Source organism: Danio rerio, chromosome 25 (assembly GCF_049306965.1).
Source record: "Danio rerio strain Tuebingen ecotype United States chromosome 25, GRCz12tu, whole genome shotgun sequence".
Classification (NCBI taxonomy): Eukaryota; Metazoa; Chordata; class Actinopteri; order Cypriniformes; family Danionidae; genus Danio; species Danio rerio.
This window is the reverse complement of record NC_133200.1, coordinates 37,296,701-37,316,681: the sequence shown is the minus strand read 5'-3', so window position 1 is coordinate 37,316,681 and position 19,981 is coordinate 37,296,701. Positions and strand designations below refer to the sequence as shown.

Here is a 19,981-nt window from a genome sequence, read left to right as displayed (position 1 = left end):
GAACTGAAGAGAGAATATAAGGGTGATTTCTGAAGGATCATGTAATATTACACAGGAATAAATACAATAACAAATACTGGAATGGGCGAACAATTGGTCTGCATTTTAAATTTCACATTACTCTCATTTTCTATGGCTAGGCTGGTATAAATAATAAGACAAATTTTCTATGAAATCACACATTTTGTATATATTGTATATCTCTATAGTTAGGGTTCGGGTTTTGTATAATCATTTGCATGAATGTATAGTTATTTTGTCTTATAGCAACAAAAACCTCTCACTTTTACAGCCCACAGAAGTCTTTTTGACTGATATGCACTTTTAGAAAACTGCACTGCCAAAAAATGTTTTGGTGGACATCCGACCTAAAAGTGTCAAATCTGACAGAGCCGACTGAAATCTGACGCGTCGGTGTGGCATTTCACTACTGAGGACTCCAGCATACTTCATAATTCCCTTCTGCTCAACTGAGTCAACAGAACAGAGACAGTAACTATATACCAGGGCGTTTAGGGTTTGTTTTAAAGTCAAAATTATTATTATAAAAATTATTAATATTATTAAAATTATTATATATTTTTTCAAATATTTCCCAAATGATGTTCAACAGAGCAAGGAAATTTACAGTATTTCCTATAAAAAATTTTTTTTTCTTCTCATCTCAGTTTTTATTTATTTTTAAAACTATTTTAAGGTCAATATTATTAGCCTCTTTAAGCAATATTTTTTTGATCGTCTTCAGAACAAACCATCATTTTACAATGAATTGCCTAATTAACCTAGTTAAGCCTTTAAATGTCACTAAGCTGAATACTAGCATCTTGTAAAATATTGAAAAATCATGGCAAAGATAAAATCAGTTATTAGAGATGAGTTATTAAAACTATTATGTTTAGAAATGTGTTGAAAAAAAATCCTCTCTCCGTTAAATAGAAAATAAGAAAAAATTAAAAAATTTAAATTTAACAGGAGGGCTAATAATTCCTATTTCAACTCTCGAAGTATGACGTCGTTTAAAGCAAAAAATTTGCATCAAAACCAAAGCTACAAACCAATTCACATAGTATCTTAAATAGTATTTAATGTCCCAAATTGTGGTGTGCTTAAATGAGTATTCCAAAGTTACGTGGATGGTCTGCTATTACAATTAAACGAGCGAAACGGAGAACAAAATGGATATTGGCAATATGGGTAAAAAAAAAAAAAAAAAAAAAAAAAAAAAAAATTCAACAATGACAAATGTGCGTCAGTACATAAAATTCAATCATTTTTTCATATTGTTGTAGTGCACGAAAACCAACGCTAGGTCTGTGATGCTTTACAAGGTCATTACAGAAAGTCTAGCATGTTTAATTGTTCCGTAACATTATGTGGGGGTCGTTGAGATAACTTCCTAGTCCAGTTTATAGAGCAAACTTAAGCACTGTTCTCAACAATAGTGACTTTTTATGAAGAAATAATATAGAAATGCTGAACAGATGAGTTATTTTAAAATTATAAAAAATGTTCTTTTTACTGTTAAGCGAATAGCAAAAATTGCTTTACAATTACAAAGCTGACGGTCTTCATGATTAAACGAGCCAATCGGAGCAGAGAATGGGTATTGGGAATATGGCTATAAAAATCAACAATGACATATTTCCGTCAGTACACAAGACTCAATCCCTTATTTTCATGTAGGGTGTCATTGTGCACGAAAACCAACGCCGTGTCTGCGACGCTTCACAACTTCAAATCGCAGAACCTCTAGCATGTTTATTTTTTCCGCAACATTGTGGAAGCCGTTGATAACTTAAAAATGTCTTGTCAGATTTATAGAGCAAACTTAAGCACTGATCTCAAAAGGTGACTTTTTAAAAGGAAACCTACTGAATATACGTTATCTTTTTAACTCTAAATGTTCTTTTTACTGTTAAGCGAATAAAGAAAACTGCTTTACAAATAAAATACTGATTGTCTCGATGATTAAAGGAGCGAAATGGAGAAAAGAAAAAAGACAAGGCGCAGTGTGTGCTGAACACGACGTGCGTAATTCTCCCCTCACCCCTCATTCACTGCACGTCTGACATCTTGTTTTCATTAACAGTGGTTTGCTCAGCACACAGTAGCCCTTCACATTACTGCTCGCACAACTGTTCTGTTTCTGACAGGGTTTTTTCCCCCCTTTAACCCTCTCAGAAGAGATTTCCCTGCCCCATTTCACAATGTTACTCTACTACATTTCTTGAGACAGAACCCAAGTACCACTTTTAGCGGAGATCAACATATTTGTGCAGTCGAGGACAGAATTATTAGAATTAAATTATCCCAATTTCTGTTTAACGGAGAGAGGATTTAACACATTTTTAAATTTAATAGTTTTAATAACTCATTTCTAATAACTAATTTATTGTATCTTTGCCGTGATGATAGTAAATAATATTTAACTAGATATTTCTCAAGACACTAGTATTCAGCTTAATGTGACATTTAAAGGCTTAACTAGATTAAAATAGGTTAAGTTCTGGTAAGTAGGCAAGTCATTGTATAACAGTGGTTTGTTCTGTAGACCAGTGGTTCTCAAAAAGGAAAAATGAATACAATTTTAATCATTTGATGCGTACAATAAGACAAATGTGATCAGCATTGGCTGTCTTCTAAAGCCTACGATCAAAGCGATGCGTTTAAAATGTTTACTTTAGTGCATCGCGTCATCAGCTGCTAAAAATCAATCCAAACGACGCAGAACTAGAGAAAGAGGTGCGTGGTGCTTGCAGAGCAGATACGTGCTAGAGTAGTGGTCCCCTACCCCCGGGCCACAAACCGACACCATTTTATAGATCAATTGGTACCGGGCCACACAAAAAAAAAATTAAAATTTCAGTTTTATTTATAATCAGAGTCTGAACGATCATTAATTTTGAAAAATCTTTTATTTTGAAAAATCTCATTCATCTGAGTGCCAAAATTGAATCCAGAGGCTAAAAAAAAATGAGTAAGAACTGCAGCACTACATGCTTGTGTATTCCAGGCATCCCCAGTTGAAAACATCTTAACTTTTCAGAATGCCGCACCGCGAGTCACATGACAAGAACTGACTGATATATTTTGTATGGAATATAATTTCGTTGAACTGTGCAGTGCTGCAGCTGCTTATTTTAGCCAACTATGCTACTTTATTGCAAAACTGTTGATTATGGTGGTACTTAGAGAATTTTTTCTGAGGTGCTACTTGGTGAAAATACTTTGAGAACCACTGCTGTAGATGATCGAAAAACAAATATCGCTTAAGGGGGCTAATAATATTGACCTTAATGGCTTAAAATGGCTTTAATAAAATATTCAAAACTGCTTTTATTCTAGCCGAAATAAAACAAAGACTTTCTCCAGAAGAAAAAATATTATACATATACATACTGTGAAAATATCCTTGCTCTGTTTGGGAAATATTTGCAACAGGAAATTCACAGCAGGGCGAACAACTTTGACTTCAACTGTAGAGAACATTTTGATTTGAATTCTCTATTAAACGTGCAGTTTTTTTAATCATAATACTAACTTTTACTCTTTAAAATGACACGTACATTGATTTGTAAGTTGGCTTATCAGTTCCCTGATAACTAGGCCCACACAGAATCTGCGCGTGCAGAATTACGCAGATTTTCAGCCCATCATTAATTCTTTTTATTTATTTGAGTAAATGTGTGTAAAACTGTATTAAAGTTTTACTTAAATATTATTGACTAATATGACAATGTTCATTAGATTTATGCACAATGCAGTTTTTACGTTCATATTTTCTGTCTTTTAGTAGAGATATTATATGAGAGACTTGATTTGTTTACCAAATAAAGCGAATCTAATTGGATTTGCATTTTAAACAATAAATAAAAAAAAGTTAAGGTATTACTTTATATTTCATATATTAAGATTTTAGTTATGATACTCCCAAAATCATTCCGCAGAAATCCGCAGATTTTTACCAAAATTCTCAGCTGAAATAGCAAAAAACGTCCACAGATTTCGTCTGGCCCTGCTAATAAACAATTTAAAGCTTAAGTGCTGTAACCTTTACTAGGATTAAATTATTATAGAAAACACATCTAAAACTAAAACTATACATAAAAACAAATAAGATATGACATTTTTCCACCAGTAAAATTTAAAAAATCTATAATTTATTGTATTCTAAAGAACTTCTTTTCATCTTAAACTATGGAAATTCTGTGTCTCTCGCTAACGCTAAACTATATTTTACACACACAGTGCTCAGCATAATTGAGTACACCCCATTTTCAATATGATTATTTTTTTTAATCAATTTTTCAGTGAATATAGGCCATGTAATTTGGTGCATTTAAACAAAACCAATTTATTAAACTGATGTGTTTATTAAAATTATGATTTAGTCAAACATATTTAGAAATTGAAAGAATACAATTAAATCAAAGTGAAATTCAGCAAAAATCAATTACAGCCTACAAAATTTCAACTTAATAATTTACATTTTTTTTGCTTCTATTGATTTTTCCTCTTTTTATATAACATATAAATTTGGCTGTACTAGTTGAGCGTTATCGCAAGTTATTTTGTTAGATAAGCTGCAGATTTGGCTTCAGTACTGACTAATCTGATGTATGCACAAATATAATATTGTAGAGCTTCCTATTAAAAATATGAATTTAAAAGTTAGATTTGTGAGGGGTGTACTTATATATGCCGACCACTGTGTACATTTATTTAAATCGAGTAAATAACCATGTAGCTACTGGAATAATGAATGGTGAGTTTTGGCTTCAAATGAATTGTGGCTGATGTACAGTAACCCTTATCATTATACTGTACTCATGTACATAGATAAGCACTGTTTATTACAGTCAATTTTTTTAATATGTTCAACTGTACACAACAAAAAATATGCAAGAGTAAAAAAAAAGCACAATATATGTTCTAATTTTATTTTCAGACAAACATTCATTGTTTGATACAGTAGAAAGCTTTAAAGATTAAATGGAAACATTGAATATCAACAGATGATCACCGGCATCTCTTTACCATTTAATTAATATCAAAACTATTCATTATAATAGCTTACCTAAAATAAAACAAGTGTTAAATTAAGCTAAATGCGTGTTTAAAATGCTACTTGTTTTTATTTTCAGCTCATTAACAAGGAAATACATCAATCTGAACTGCTTTGATTCTATTTAAGCTAAAATATAAGTGAATAAAAACTATGAATACATTGGAAAATGTTATAAAAAACCTATTAGATTCATGGAACTTCAACTAAAATTGAAAAAAAACTCAAAATTTAAGAAGCAAATACAAATCTCGGAGAAACTGACCGGCTATTTGAGCATGCTCACATTGGTCACTGCAAAGAATACCCATAATCCTTTGGGCTCTAGTTCTTAAATGTTTGTGTTTGTTCAAAACATGGAGATTTCTCAAAATGAGTGCATTCAGAATTAAGATAAAACTTTTATTCTGCATTTTTATAAGGTCATCATTGTTGAGATCCATGTTGCTTTTGGTTAATAAAGTTTGCAAATAAACTTGAAACGTTCAAGTTATCTTAACTGCTCCCACATTATCAACTGCACTGCATGATGAATTAAAGTAATAATGAAACAAAAACTGGGTTATGCTTTACACGAAAAAATATCAGCATTTTATTTTTAATTGAATGTGTTCGTTACCGTGTCTTGTTAACTGCCAAACTCATGCAATCTATGCACACCAGCTGTTTTCAGATTACTATGTACAGTTAAAGTCAGAATTATTAGCACCCGCTTATTTTTCCCCCCAATTTCTGTTTAATGGAGAGCAGATTTCTTCAACACATTTCTAATCATAATAGTTTTCATAACTCATCTCTAATAACTGATTTATTTTATCTTTGCCATGATGACAGTAAATAATATTAGACTAGATATTCTTCAAGACACTTCTATACAGCTTACAGTGACTTTTAAAGGATTAACTAGATTAATTAGGGTACCTAGGTTAGCGTAATTAGGCAAGTTATTGTATAACGATGGTTTGTTCTGTAGACTATCAGGAAAAAATATAGCTTAAAGGGGCTAATAATTTTGACCCTAAAATGTAAAAAAAAAAAAAAAAAAAAAAAAAAAAAAAAAAAAAAAGCTTTTATTCTTGCCGAAATAAAACAAATAAGACTCCAGAAGAAAAAATATTATCTGACTTCAACTGTATCGACTTTTAAAATAATCATTTTACACAATGCACTGCCATTTATACTCTCATTTAATGTCTGTACACTATATACATCTGTAATGGTGTTTATTAATCTTTAAAGGGTCAGCTCACCCCTCAAATAAAAATTACCTCACCATTTACTCTCCCTCGTGTTTTCTACTTTGAAGAACGTTGGTTGCTATATGACACCATGGAAGTCAATGAGTGCCAGCATTACCTTCTTTTGTGTTCAACAGAAGAACAAGCGAGTAAATAAATAACAGAATTCTCATTTTTGGGTGAACAACCCCTTTATATCAACATAAAAAACTAAACCTGTTCTTAAAAATCACCTCAATATCCAAAAAAGAGGGGGGGGGGGGGGTTCAATGCAACAGAAACATGATTTTATTAATATGATTTTAAACAAGAGTAAATAAATAGCAGAATTGTTGTTTTTTGTGAACTACACCTTTAAATCAACACGTAACACTAAACCGGTCCCTAAAATCACATCAATACCTTTATATATATATAAAAAAAAAAAAAAAAAAAAAAAAAAAAAAAAAGGAGTTTTACAACAGTAATACAACAAAAACAATGATTATAATGATGTTATGAATACAAGTGAAGAGTGAATAAATAAAATGGCAGAATTCATTTTTGGGTGAACTGTCCCTTTAAATGTACATGTAGCAGTAAACCTATCCCTAAAATTAGGTTATTATGTGAACTACCCCTCTAAATCTACAAGTACCACTGAACCTGTTCCTAAAATCCCCTCAATACCCCCCCACCCCCTAAAAAAAGTGTTTTGTACTACAACAGACACATAATGAATATAATGATCAAATTAATATGATTTTGAACAAGTGAAGAGTAAATAAATGGCAGAATTGTCCTTTTTGAGTGAACTAGCCCTTTAAATCCACACGTAGCACCAAACCAGTCCCTAAAATTACACCTCGATATACATAAAAAGAAGTTTGTAATACAACAGAAACATCATATTATAATGATTTTTACAAATGTGTTTAAACAAGTGATGAATGAGTAAATTTCATTTTTTGAGTGAACTACCCCTTAAAAATCAACACGTACAACTGAACCTGTGCCTAAAAATCACCTCAACATCCAAAATAAGTGTTTTGTAATGGAACAGAAACATGATTATAATGATTCAATGATATTTTAATCAAGTCAAAAGTTAATAATTGGCAAATTTTTCAATCTTTAAACCAACATATGACTAAATCCGTCCCTAAAATCACCTCTATATCCCCCCTAAAAGTGTTTTGTAATGTGAAGAGTAAATAAATGGCAGAATATTCATTTTTTAAAAGTAAACTACCCCTTTAAATCAACATTAAACCTGTCCTTAAAAATCACCTCGGTATCCAAAAAGTGTTTCGTAATACAACAGAAACAATCATTTCAATAATATACTTTATATCCAGTGAGAGTAAGTTTAGTAATGTGAAGAGTAAAAAAAAAATGGCTGTATTTTCATTTGAGTGAACAACCCCTTTAAATCAACACTAAACCTGTCCATAAAATCACCTCAATATCCCAAGTGTTTCGTAATACAACAGAAACAATCATTTTATTAATATGCTTAATAATGAGTGAAGAGTAAAAAAAAAATTGCAGAATCTTTATTTTTAAGTGAACTACCCCTTAAAATCAACACTAAATCGGTCCATAAATCGCCTCAATATCCCCTCAAAAAAAAAAAAAAAAAAAAGAGTTTTGTAATGTGAAGAGTAAATAAATGGCTGTATTTTCATTTGAGTGAACTGCCCCTTTAAATCAACACTAAACCTGTCCCTAAAATTACACCTCGATGTACACAAAAAGGAGTTTGTAATACAACAGAAACATCATAATTATAATGATTTTACAAATGTGTTTAAACAAGTGATGAAGAGTAAATTTCATTTTTTGAATGAACTACCCCTCAAAAAAAAAAAAAAAAAAAAGTTTTATAACACAAAAAAAGCAATGTTTAAGTTAGGTAGAACTCTACTTCAATACATCTTCATACAGCATAGATGCCAACTCACCCCATCCAGGAGGAAGAGCTCCGAGCGGATCATTCTCCACCACAGCTCCAGACGGCTGAAACACACACAAACACACACAATCCAGAGTCAATACACACTTCTGAAAACCTGCTTACCCAAACCACCGACCCCCTAAAAAACCTCTACCTGCTAGAAACCCAGCTGTGACTCTAGAAAGCGCTTCAATCTTTAGAAGTGAGCCTGATGGAGGTGTTGGAGCCAAATACTACACTCCCGCTCCGGCAGAAAGAGGCACACACACTGACACACATATGCGCGCAGAGTTCCAATGATCTCACTGGCCGAGAGAAAACCCCACCCTGTCTCCATCCGCCCAATGGCGACTCCACCCCGGCCTGCGTCCTCTTCTAGCGGAGCTGTGAAAGTACGCAGGGAGGCGCGATGTCTGAGCGGACTGAAGCGCACATTCATGAGGCCTCCAGATTCCCTGCCCCTCCCCGACACACACACACGCACGCACAAAAGCACCTTTATTCACACTGCAAGGCTGTGTTTATCCACGTGTGTGTGCGTGCGTGAGTGTGTGTGTGTGTGTGGAAATTTCATTTATTTGTACACCAAAATCATCCACCCAGTGTGTGTGTGTGTGTGTGTGTGTGTGTGTGTACGCACTTTTGGGTGTAATTACGTATGTAAATATAAAAAAAAACTAAATGGACAAACACACACACGCATTCACACACACTGTGGGTATGTTTGTGAATTCATATGCTGAGAATGGCACATGTATAGCGCAGTGTTTCTCTTTTTCGCTTAAATTTGTTTATTTTAGCAATTATGTTGCATTTTTTTACACTTAGTTTGTATATTATATACATATATACATGTAATCTTATGTATTATTTTGAAGTCGACATCAAATAACATTTTATGAAAGTTATATATATATATATGTATATATACACACAACAGTTCTGTCTAGTTCTTTAATCTGCAAGTAACAGCACTCATCCAGCCTCTTCACCCTTCTGTATTACTCCGCCGTCATACAGCAATAAGCAGAGGACACAGTCTGACAAAAATTGCAGCTGTTGGACAACATAATGTACTTTTGAGTTTGCTTTTTGTCAAGAATGTAGTTGTTTAGATTGCAACTATGCAGTTTATTTATAAAGACAGTGCCTATTTTAAATATTTATTTAATTTCTGAGAGACGGCGCGTCGGCATCTATAAGCCTGTCATTGAGCAAAGACAGTTGACGTTCAGCCACAAGACGGTGACAGAGGCCGCATAATAAGTCGTTAGCGGAGAAAAACAGCGTAAATTCCAAACGACTGATCAAATCATTATAAAACAGGAAAGGGACACTAAGTCACTCTCTTTTGCATGTTGTAGTGCTGTATGTTTACTATAGTCTGATAGTGTTTGCTTTGTTTTGGCTTTTTCGTGGTTACAGTCGAACTGTATCATTAACGCAATATCACACTCGTAGCAGTGCGATATGGCAGTATATTGTCACTAAGGCACTCTGCATGCCTCCCACCAGTGCCAATGTGCACCGACGCAATTTTTTTTTTCTTTTTTTAAATATTTCCCAAATGAGCAAGGGAATTTTCACAGCGTGTCTGATAATATTGTTTCTTCTGGAGAAAGTCTTAATTGCATAATTTCGGCTAAAATAAACGTTAATAATTAAAAAAAAAAAAAAAAAAAAAAAAGTCAAAATTATTAACCCCCCTTTAAACTATATATTTTTCTGATGTTCTGTAGACTAAACCACTGTTAAACAACAACACGCCTAGTTAAACTAACTTGCCTATTGCTTGTTTTACATTACAGAGTCAGGTTTAGGGTTACACTAGAGTCAAGCCTTAATAAAACGCTATTTAATGGCTAATTTAATGAATAATAAGAATAATCGTTTGTATAATGACTATTTTATGTTACTATGGGGGTTGAGGTAGAGGAAGGCTTGAAAAAAAAAAAACAAAGTAATGGCTAATTTAATTAGTAATGTTAACACTAATCTGTATAATGGCTGTTTTTACATTAATCTAAGGGTCCGGTTTAGGGTTGGGCCGGGGGTAGGCCTTAATAAAATGAAATGCCTAATTTAATAATATGAATAACACTCCGTATAATGACTATTTGTGTGTTACTATGAGGGTTGAGGTAGGGGTAGACGTTAATAAAATGCTATCTAATGGCTTATTTATCTAGTAATATGAATAGTACTCTGTATAATGACTGTTTTTACATTGTGTCAGTCGGGTTTAGGGTTGGGCTGTGGGTAGGCCTTAATAAAATGCAACTTATTGGGTAATTTCATTAATAATATAAATAATTCTTGTTAATTTTCGGCCGCAGTTGTATCCCTTCTAGCAACAACCCAAAGGAATAGCAAGAGGGGCGTGGTCAAAAATACATATTTAGACCGTTGCTAGGAAACTCTCAAGCTGACGTCAACAGACGGATCGCCACTCCAAATGCGGAAACCAACGTTCAGTTTTATTGGGGATTACCAAAATGCACCTTTGTGTGTGCGTATTAACTTGCACAGATTAATTACTCACTTTAAGGTTAATAATGCAAGCTAGTAAAATAAACACTAAATTTGGATTTCGCCTGGACGTTAAGCTGGCATAAGCAGCAATTTTAACACCTAACAACTTCCTCTTTAAAAAGGAAGTGCTTATGTTCCTATATAACAAAACTAATCCCTCAAACTGCTTTCAATGCCCTCTATCCTGAGGAAAGTGAATGGTCTGCTGCTTTCCAATGGGACTTTACTGTGTCTGTACACTGGTGTTAAACTCAAACAGGCGTTTCTCCACTTTCAGCCAAGAGTTCTGACTAAGCAAACGTTTAAAGTGGCATCTAAAAATGGCCATTTCTGCCATCGCGGTGCCCTTTTTCCAGTCAGGCCGCTTTATCAGGGGCACGTCTGATAGCCCACATCTTCATTTATGAATCATTAGCATTAGTCGCTGAGCTAAAGATGGTCAAGAATGAGGGGGATGTTGAAATGAGTGCGAGCGTGGCTTTGCCGCACCCTCGACGGGCTCTATGACTAAAAAAGGTAGGAAAAAAAATGAAAGAAAAGCATGACATCATCTTCACTCCCTCCAACGCGGCCATTACATCCAGACCAGCCCTCAAAGACACAGACGGGGAGAGGAGGAAGAGAAATGAAGGCTCGGAGAGAAAGAGAAGATGAATCAAAGACAGGGAAAATGGCCGTGTAACTTCCAAACAGATGAAAAACTTCACAAAGGAACACTCTTGCTCTTTAGGATTCATTCTTAAGGCTGCTGTAAAGATTTTACTCATGTATTTTACTTCAATACATATTTATAAATGTGTTTAGTTGCATTATAATCCATGTATATGGTTTCATTTTGTGCTTAGATATGCATATATACATTGCATTCAGAGATGCTCTTCTTCAGACCTCAGTTGTAACGAGTGCTTATCTGAGTTACTGTTCCCTTTCTATTAGCTGGAACCAGTCTGGCCATTCTCCTCTGATCATTAACAAGGCATATGCATCCACAGAACTGCCGCTCACTCTGTAAACACATTCTCTGTAAACCCTAGAGATGGTTGTGCGTGAAAATCCCAGGAGATCAGCAGTTTCTGAAATACTCAGACCAGCCTGTCTGGCAGCAACAACCATGTCACGTTCACAGTCACTTATATCCCCTTCCTTCCCCATTCTGAAGCTCAGTTTGAACTGCGGCAGATCGTCTTGACTATGTCTACATGCCTAAATGCATTGAGTTGCTGCCATGTCATTGACTGATTAGTAATTCGCGCTTACGAGCAGTTGGACAGGTGTACCTAATAAAGTGGACGGTGAGTGTATACATACACGTACATATACAGTGCTCAGCATATATGAGTGCACCCCTCACAAATGCCTTATTTAAATGAATAGCTTCTATATTAGAAGCTTTACAATATTATATTTGTGCATATACATTAGTCAGTACTGAAGCCAAATCTGGAGCTGATCTAACAATAACTTATAAATTTTATCTACTAATTTTTGAATCATTATCATAAGGAAGTAAAAAATATTGAATAAAAATGTTTAAAGAAAGCAAATAGCAAGAGAAACAAAATTATATGTTATACATTTTGTAGAAAGTTTGTAGTTTGTAATGTTTCACATTAATTCAAATGTATTTTCAGTCTTTTTCTAAAGATGTTTGGTGGCTAAAATATAATTTTAATCAATATATAAACATTAAAGACGTTTTGTTTAAATGCACCAAAATATATGACCGATATTCACTGATAAACGATCAAATTCAAAATGGGGTGTACTCATGTATGCTCAACACTGTACACACACACACACACACACATACACACACGCACGGGAAAAAAAAAAGTTAGACCAAATTCTCATCATCTGGGTTTGCTTTTCTAATTTTTGTTCCATTGTTGTAATTGAAATGCTCATTTATTCTGATAAATACTTATGAAGTATTCTGAAGTGGAATTATTGGGATTGTGTAGTCTAAAAATGTATATAAACACAAAAAACATGGAATCTGTTTGCTATTTTGACCAACTGTGTGTGTGTGTGTGTGTGTGTGTGTGTGTGGGGGGGTGTTATAAAAAGTTTTTTTTATAAACTAGTTGACTTTTTTCAGAGTCTATAAGCAGATTTAACAACGCTAGTTTTCACTGTTTTCAGTGTGTAAGCACAAGAGAACAAACAGTGAGAGTGTTTTATTTTCTCTGAGGGCCGGAAGCGACTTTTAATGATACTCGACTCTCTCAGGGGACTCTAATGAGCTGCAATTAGCAAACAAAAGCCCAGTGTGCAGCGTTCGTGCGTGTGCGTAAGTGTGTGTATGACGTGAGCCGTGTCATGTCAGTGTGCATGTTTTGCATTTGTGCGCTCTGTGTGTGCTTTTTCTGCAACGCAGTGTAATGTGGGAATCAGCCGTCACTTCTGACACTTGTGTGTGAATGAAACCAAAGGAGCTCCTGAACAAACTACCATCCGACCCGCCATCAAAACTTCAGAAAAATGAGCATTAAGAACTTAAGAGGCTTTATAGTGTCTTAGTATGAAGTAGAGAATGCATTTACACAGCACATGTACAAAATACTGTGCAAAATCTCATACAAAATACTGCAGGTTTTTCGGTTTCATTCAAAAACAGATTCATTCACTGATGAATTAATTAACTCAGCGATTCAAGGATGCATTTATAAATACAGTTACATCCTTTGTTTCTAAATGAATCGAATATTGAGCGAATCATCTGAATAAACGATTGAATAAAAAAAAAAAAAAAATTGCCGGCAATTTTCCGGAAAGGTGTGTATGTGTGAACAGGTCCTTTTTGAAAATACCGGTAAATTCGTTCTGGCTATTTTATGGAAAGAGAAATTGTAACATTACCGGCAATTTGCCGGAATGCTGCGCTGTGTGAATGCAGAAGGAAGATTGACGGAATAAGCGCGTGCACGTCTAGAACATGCTGACGCGAGACACCTGCTTTAGCCAATCACAACAGTCAGACGCATTTACGTCCGCGCGGTTTATGAGAATAAAAGCCTTTGAATATTTTTCCTGACACATTTAGCTGCTAGAAGTTACTCAGATCACGTTTATATGTTCTTCTTAATGCCAACTGTGTAAATTCATTGATGATATGCTTATGATAAGCCGTTGTTTGTTTACCTTCAAGCTTTGCGTGTGCCAGTGAAACAGCCTGGAGCACCTGCACACGCACATATTATGAACATCTCGACATGCGAAAGTGATCCTGCGAAAGTTGTTCACAATATTGATCATCCACAGAGTTTGTAATTTAGTCAAATGTTTACAAACACAAGCGCAGCCGTTTAAAGCTCATTTGTGGTGAATGATGTCAGAATTTACCGGTATTTTGGAATGGATGTGTGAATGCTCTTTTCCGGAAAATTTCCGTAACGTCCTCGCCTGTGTGAACAGCGCTTTTTTGAATATACCGGTAAAGTAGTTCCGGAAATTTTCGGGATGTTTACCGGTATCACTGTGTGAAAGGGGCTTATGTCTCAATCAAGGTTTATATACATAACATCTGTGCCAAACATTTCAACTGACGAACATATTAACAATAATACAACCGTATAGCCGAATTTAATGTATGCATTGGCATGTTACAGCCCTAATGAGTATGATTATGTGAAACTCTAAGATACATATTGCAATGATTTCGGGTACTTACTCAGCGATGCGCGCACACATATATATGCACAATCCTTAAATGCTCTGCTGATTTGGACTCTATAATACCTGTTTTATAACTTTAAACTATCAACAACCACCACTACGCAATATTCTACCGATCGTTTTTCCCGCTCCGTGGTAGATTTTGGCATAGTTTATTTCACGTGAGATGGCGGGGGTGAGTGGAAGAAACCAAGTTGCGGGGGAATATTTTCTACAGAAATAATTTATGATTTTTTTTATGTGGCCCGGTACCAGTTGTTCCGGTTGGGGACCACTGATATAAGAGACCACTTACAAGTTATTATTAGTTCTCGAACAGTTCAAAAATGTTTTCCTTTTTGTTTTATTTCATAAACTATTGACAAGGCATCTTATGTCATTAAATATTGTAAAGGAAATGAATACGTTTATATATAAGATTGGGATTATCAGTTGTCGTTTCTGTGTGGAGTTTGCATGTTCTCCCTGCATTTGCGAGGGTTTCCTCCGGGTGCTCCGGTTTCCCTCACAGTCCAAAGACATGCGGTACAGGTGAATTGGGTAGGCTAAATTGTTCGTAGTGTATGAGTGTTTGTGAGAGAATGTTTCCCAGAGATGTGTTGCGGCTGGAAGGGCATCCACTGTGTAAAAATGTGCTGGATACGTTGGCGGTTCATTCCGCTGTGGCGACCCCAGATTAATAAAAGGGACTAAGCCGACAAGAAAATGAATGAATGAAAGATTGGGGTCATTTGCGCCGCGCCACAGCGCATGTGCTATTTACATGACGACTTTGTAAGTGGAAAATCAGAGCGCTTCACTAGAGAGAAAACAGCTGATGATAGCTGAAGCACAAACCAGTCTTCAGTTCATTGATCATCAGATCAGAGGACACAACGATCATCTGCTTCCAAACTGGGCCAAAAATCATCAACATACAAACCCATTTTCATAGGATTTGGGCTGAGCGTTTTCTTTTTGGTATCTGGTTAATATGGTTCCAGAGAGAGCAGCTAGTAACTTCATAGCATCTGGTCTTAAAAGTGCTGTTTCAAAGGCTTATGGGGTGTGTTTTGAACAGAGAAAGTGCTGTTCTGTGTATATAAATGACAGTGTTGTGACTTTAAAGTTAACAAAGCCCTGAAACATCTTGCTCCAATTTTAGCTTTGCTTACAAAAGGGAAAAGCTCACAAAAGACAGAATAATAAGGGGCTTCCATACAATAAAGAAGAAATGTTGAAGTTTTTCCAAAGGATTTCTCCTTTATTACCATAACCAAAGGAGAGAGGGAGAATGAGAGAGAGATACGCACACACATTATAGACGCATGCAAATACTCAAATACAGTACAAGTCTGCTTTTTCAAACAACTCATTTAAAATGAGTTGAAACGACTCAATTCTTAAGTTTTTTTTGAACAACTGAATTGCTTTATGTTCAATCTACTTAATTTGTAAAAACAATTGTTAACTTGATTGATTTGTGTTGGGACAAATTGTGTAGCACCCAGCAATTTTTATAGTGTACACGCCCGCACACACATACGCAGACGCACAATTACAAATTGTCATAAATGAATCTTAAAAATGTTAATTAGCAAGTATGCCGTTTATTATTATTATTATATCGTAACCTTGATCGTTAAATTTTATCTATTATTTTATTTTTTTAATTATTATTATTATTTTATCATTACATGTTGATTGTTAAATAGATTTATTACTATTAATATTATTTTATTGTACCATGTTGATCGTTAAATATACTTTATTATTATTATAATTATTTTATCGTAAAATATTGATCGCTTAATATACTTTTATTTATTATTATTTTATCATTACATGTTGATTGTTAAATATATTTATTATTATTATTATTATTATTATTATTATTATTGATTTTATTGTAACATGTTGATCGTTAAATATATTTTTATTATAATTATTATTTTATCGTAACATGTTGATCGTTTAATTTACTTTTATTTATTATTATTTTATCATTACATGTTGATTGTTAAATAGATTTATTATTATTATTATTATTATTATTATTATTATTATTATATGATTTTATCGTAACATGTTGATCGTTAAATATATTTTTATTATTATTATTATTATTTTATCGTAACATGTTGATCGTTTAATTTACTTTTATTTATTATTATTATTATTATTTTATCATTACATGTTGATTGTTAAATAGATTTGTTATTATTATTATTATTATTATTATTATTAATATGATTTTATCGTAACATGTTGACCGTTAAATATATTTTTATTATTATTATTATAATTATTATTTTATCGTAACATGTTGATCGTTTAATTTACTTTTATTTATTATTATTATTTTATCATTACATGTTGATTGTTAAATATATTTATTATTAATATTATTTTATTGTAACATGTTGATCGTTAAATATACTTTTATTTATTATTATTATTATTATTGTTGTTATAATTATTTTATCGTAACATGTTGATCATTCTATAATTTTATTTGTTATTATTACTATTTTATTGTAACATGTTGATCGTTAAATATACTTTATTATTATTATAATTATTTTATCGTAAAATATTGATCGCTTAATATACTTTTATTTATTATTATTTTATCATTACATGTTGATTGTTAAATATATTTATTATTATTATTATTATTATTATTATTATTATTGATTTTATTGTAACATGTTGATCGTTAAATATATTTTTATTATAATTATTATTTTATCGTAACATGTTGATCGTTTAATTTACTTTTATTTATTATTATTTTATCATTACATGTTGATTGTTAAATAGATTTATTATTATTATTATTATTATTATTATTATTATATGATTTTATCGTAACATGTTGATCGTTAAATATATTTTTATTATTATTATTATTATTTTATCGTAACATGTTGATCGTTTAATTTACTTTTATTTATTATTATTATTATTTTATCATTACATGTTGATTGTTAAATAGATTTGTTATTATTATTATTATTATTATTATTATTAATATGATTTTATCGTAACATGTTGACCGTTAAATATATTTTTATTATTATTATTATAATTATTATTTTATCGTAACATGTTGATCGTTTAATTTACTTTTATTTATTATTATTATTTTATCATTACATGTTGATTGTTAAATATATTTATTATTAATATTATTTTATTGTAACATGTTGATCGTTAAATATACTTTTATTTATTATTATTATTATTATTGTTGTTATAATTATTTTATCGTAACATGTTGATCATTCTATAATTTTATTTGTTATTATTACTATTTTATTGTAACATGTTGATCGTTAAATATACTTTTATTGTTATTATTACTGTCACATGTTGATCGTTAAGTATACTTATTATTATTATTTTACCATAACATGTTAATCGTTAAATTTACTTTTATTATTATTATTATTATTTGTTTATTTTAAAATCGCCACTATGTCATGTGTTTAAGTGTTCCGTTAATGTAAACAACACAAATGTCATGGCAAACCATATGTAAGATTTATCAGGCCAATAAAGCAATTTTGAGTTGAAATGAAGAGAGAGATTCTTGCATCTGTCCAGGATCTCTTCATAAATGATACAGCTATGAGATCAATTATATAAAAAAACAATACCATCATTAATCAGAGCTTATCTGAAATGTTTGAGGGAGATGCGGATGCGGTCTGATCTGATTCAGTGATTTAAGCCAAGCTAAGCTAAACTAAGCTAAAAGTGCTTGTCTGTTAAAACATTCTGTAAACACCTCGTCTGAACAGTGTCTTTGGTGTGGTAACCGTAGTAAAAGTGGAATAAATAATAACGGCTGTGCTGTACCTGATAGAGGTATCTCTGGTTGAACTGCTGCATGGCTCCCTGCAGCTGGCTGCGCTGTGACTGCCACTGCTCATAGTTGCGGACTGACTCCGCCGTGGGCCGCTGCCATGTGGTGGTTCTTGTGTTGTGGTCCACATAGTAGAACCGGCCGCGCTGATCCACACGCTTCTCCCAACTACAACACAAACACAGATCATGAGCAGGGACAGAGGGAATCTGCAGACATTTTTCGCAAATATAAATAAATAAATGTTTAAAAAAAAAAAAAAAAAAAAAAAAATCTGCCGTTTGCCGTTCCCTTATTAGTAGAATCTTTGCACTGCATCATGGGTAATGTAGTTTTTTCTGAAACTCAACTACAGATAAAGCACAACCAGGTGTGCCTCATAGCTTCTTTTGAGTGACGCTCCTGATCATTAGATCGCCCCCTGTGTACTGGCTGCAGTACAAGTCTTAAACCCCGCCTCCTCCATTTTATCTAACGAGACTTGAGCCCAAATAAAAATAAAATATTACACTTGCAATATCTTATAAGATAGCTTTGTTAAATTGAACACTGGTTATCAAGCTGATCTAGGATCAGATGTTCTTTTTTGTAAACTGTATATTTTTACCCAGTTATTTAATGCTATACAAACGGTGCATGCAACATGATTGACAGTTCCGATTGGCAGATTCTCCAAGTACACCGTCGGAGCTTCAGGAGGAGATTCAAGCATCAATGTTCGATTTCGGTGTTATTTTACCACAACAAAAGTTGTTCAGCAGTAAACTACACTTTATGATCAACAGGATCTGACGGATTTTTTCAGCGTGCTAGACTTTGTTGTGCTTGGACAGCTTGTTTGAAAAGTTAATTATTTTAGCTTTTCCCGTTGGTGACGCTAGTAGTGACATTTAGCATCCTGGGCCAGCATGTGAGGGGCATAAAAATGTGTTTGGAGGTCCTGGTGAGATTTTCCAATGCATCTTAGGCTTTGCTAATAATGCCCACGTGAAATCTGTGCTGAGTGTCTGAGAAATATCTGACTACACAATAACCATAAAGCTGTAGCAATGGCCGTATTAATATAATAACAATAGGATAGAGCCAGAAATTGTTTCGAGATTAATACAGAACTGATTCTCTAGGCTAATTTATTTTAACCACAGATGGCACCTTAGGCAAGTTTAACACCAGACTGCACTCTAGGCTAGTTTTTAACAGCAGGTGGCGTTCTAGGCTAGTTTTTAATTCGCTTGTTAAGTGGTGACGTGTTGGTGACGTATGTAATACTGTTTCCGGGTCCAAGCTGCCACTCATTTGAGTTGAGAAATTATTTGTTTATGATCACTTTTTATTCATATCACATATTAAAGTTAATTTTATATAACGTCATAGTGTACACAACAATCTCTGGGCTTGCTGCATAAGAAATACCAAAATTAACAATTTATAAAAGAATGAATCACTTTGACCATCGGATATTAGGAATGGACATATATATTGCGATCATGATTTCTGGTCACATTAAAGCCCTTTGCACACGTTTATTATTACCATTTTACGAGTCTCCTCATTCAATTCAATAGACCGCTTGAACCCGGAAGCCGCTTCGCGTGACGTCACATTTAACAAGCGGATAAACAAAGCACAACCCGGTGTGCCTCATGCCGTCTTTTGAGTGATGCTCCCGGCTGTTTGATTGCCCC

The 19,981-nt window shown here is 33.3% G+C and overlaps 1 protein-coding gene across 9 annotated transcripts in view; it reads right to left on the bottom strand.

Annotated features, from left to right (window-relative positions):
* Positions 1 to 19,981, bottom strand: part of wwp2 (WW domain containing E3 ubiquitin protein ligase 2) — a 55,932-nt gene that overhangs the window by 19,963 nt on the left and 15,988 nt on the right. For 8 of the 9 annotated variants that reach the window (XM_073942155.1, XM_073942160.1, XM_073942158.1 and 5 more), the window contains 2 exon segments: positions 18,290 to 18,464; positions 8,247 to 8,301 (listed from right to left, as the gene is read on the bottom strand). In XM_073942155.1, the coding sequence (XP_073798256.1) occupies positions 8,247 to 8,301; positions 18,290 to 18,464 (230 nt within the window). 9 annotated transcript variants of the gene reach the window in all.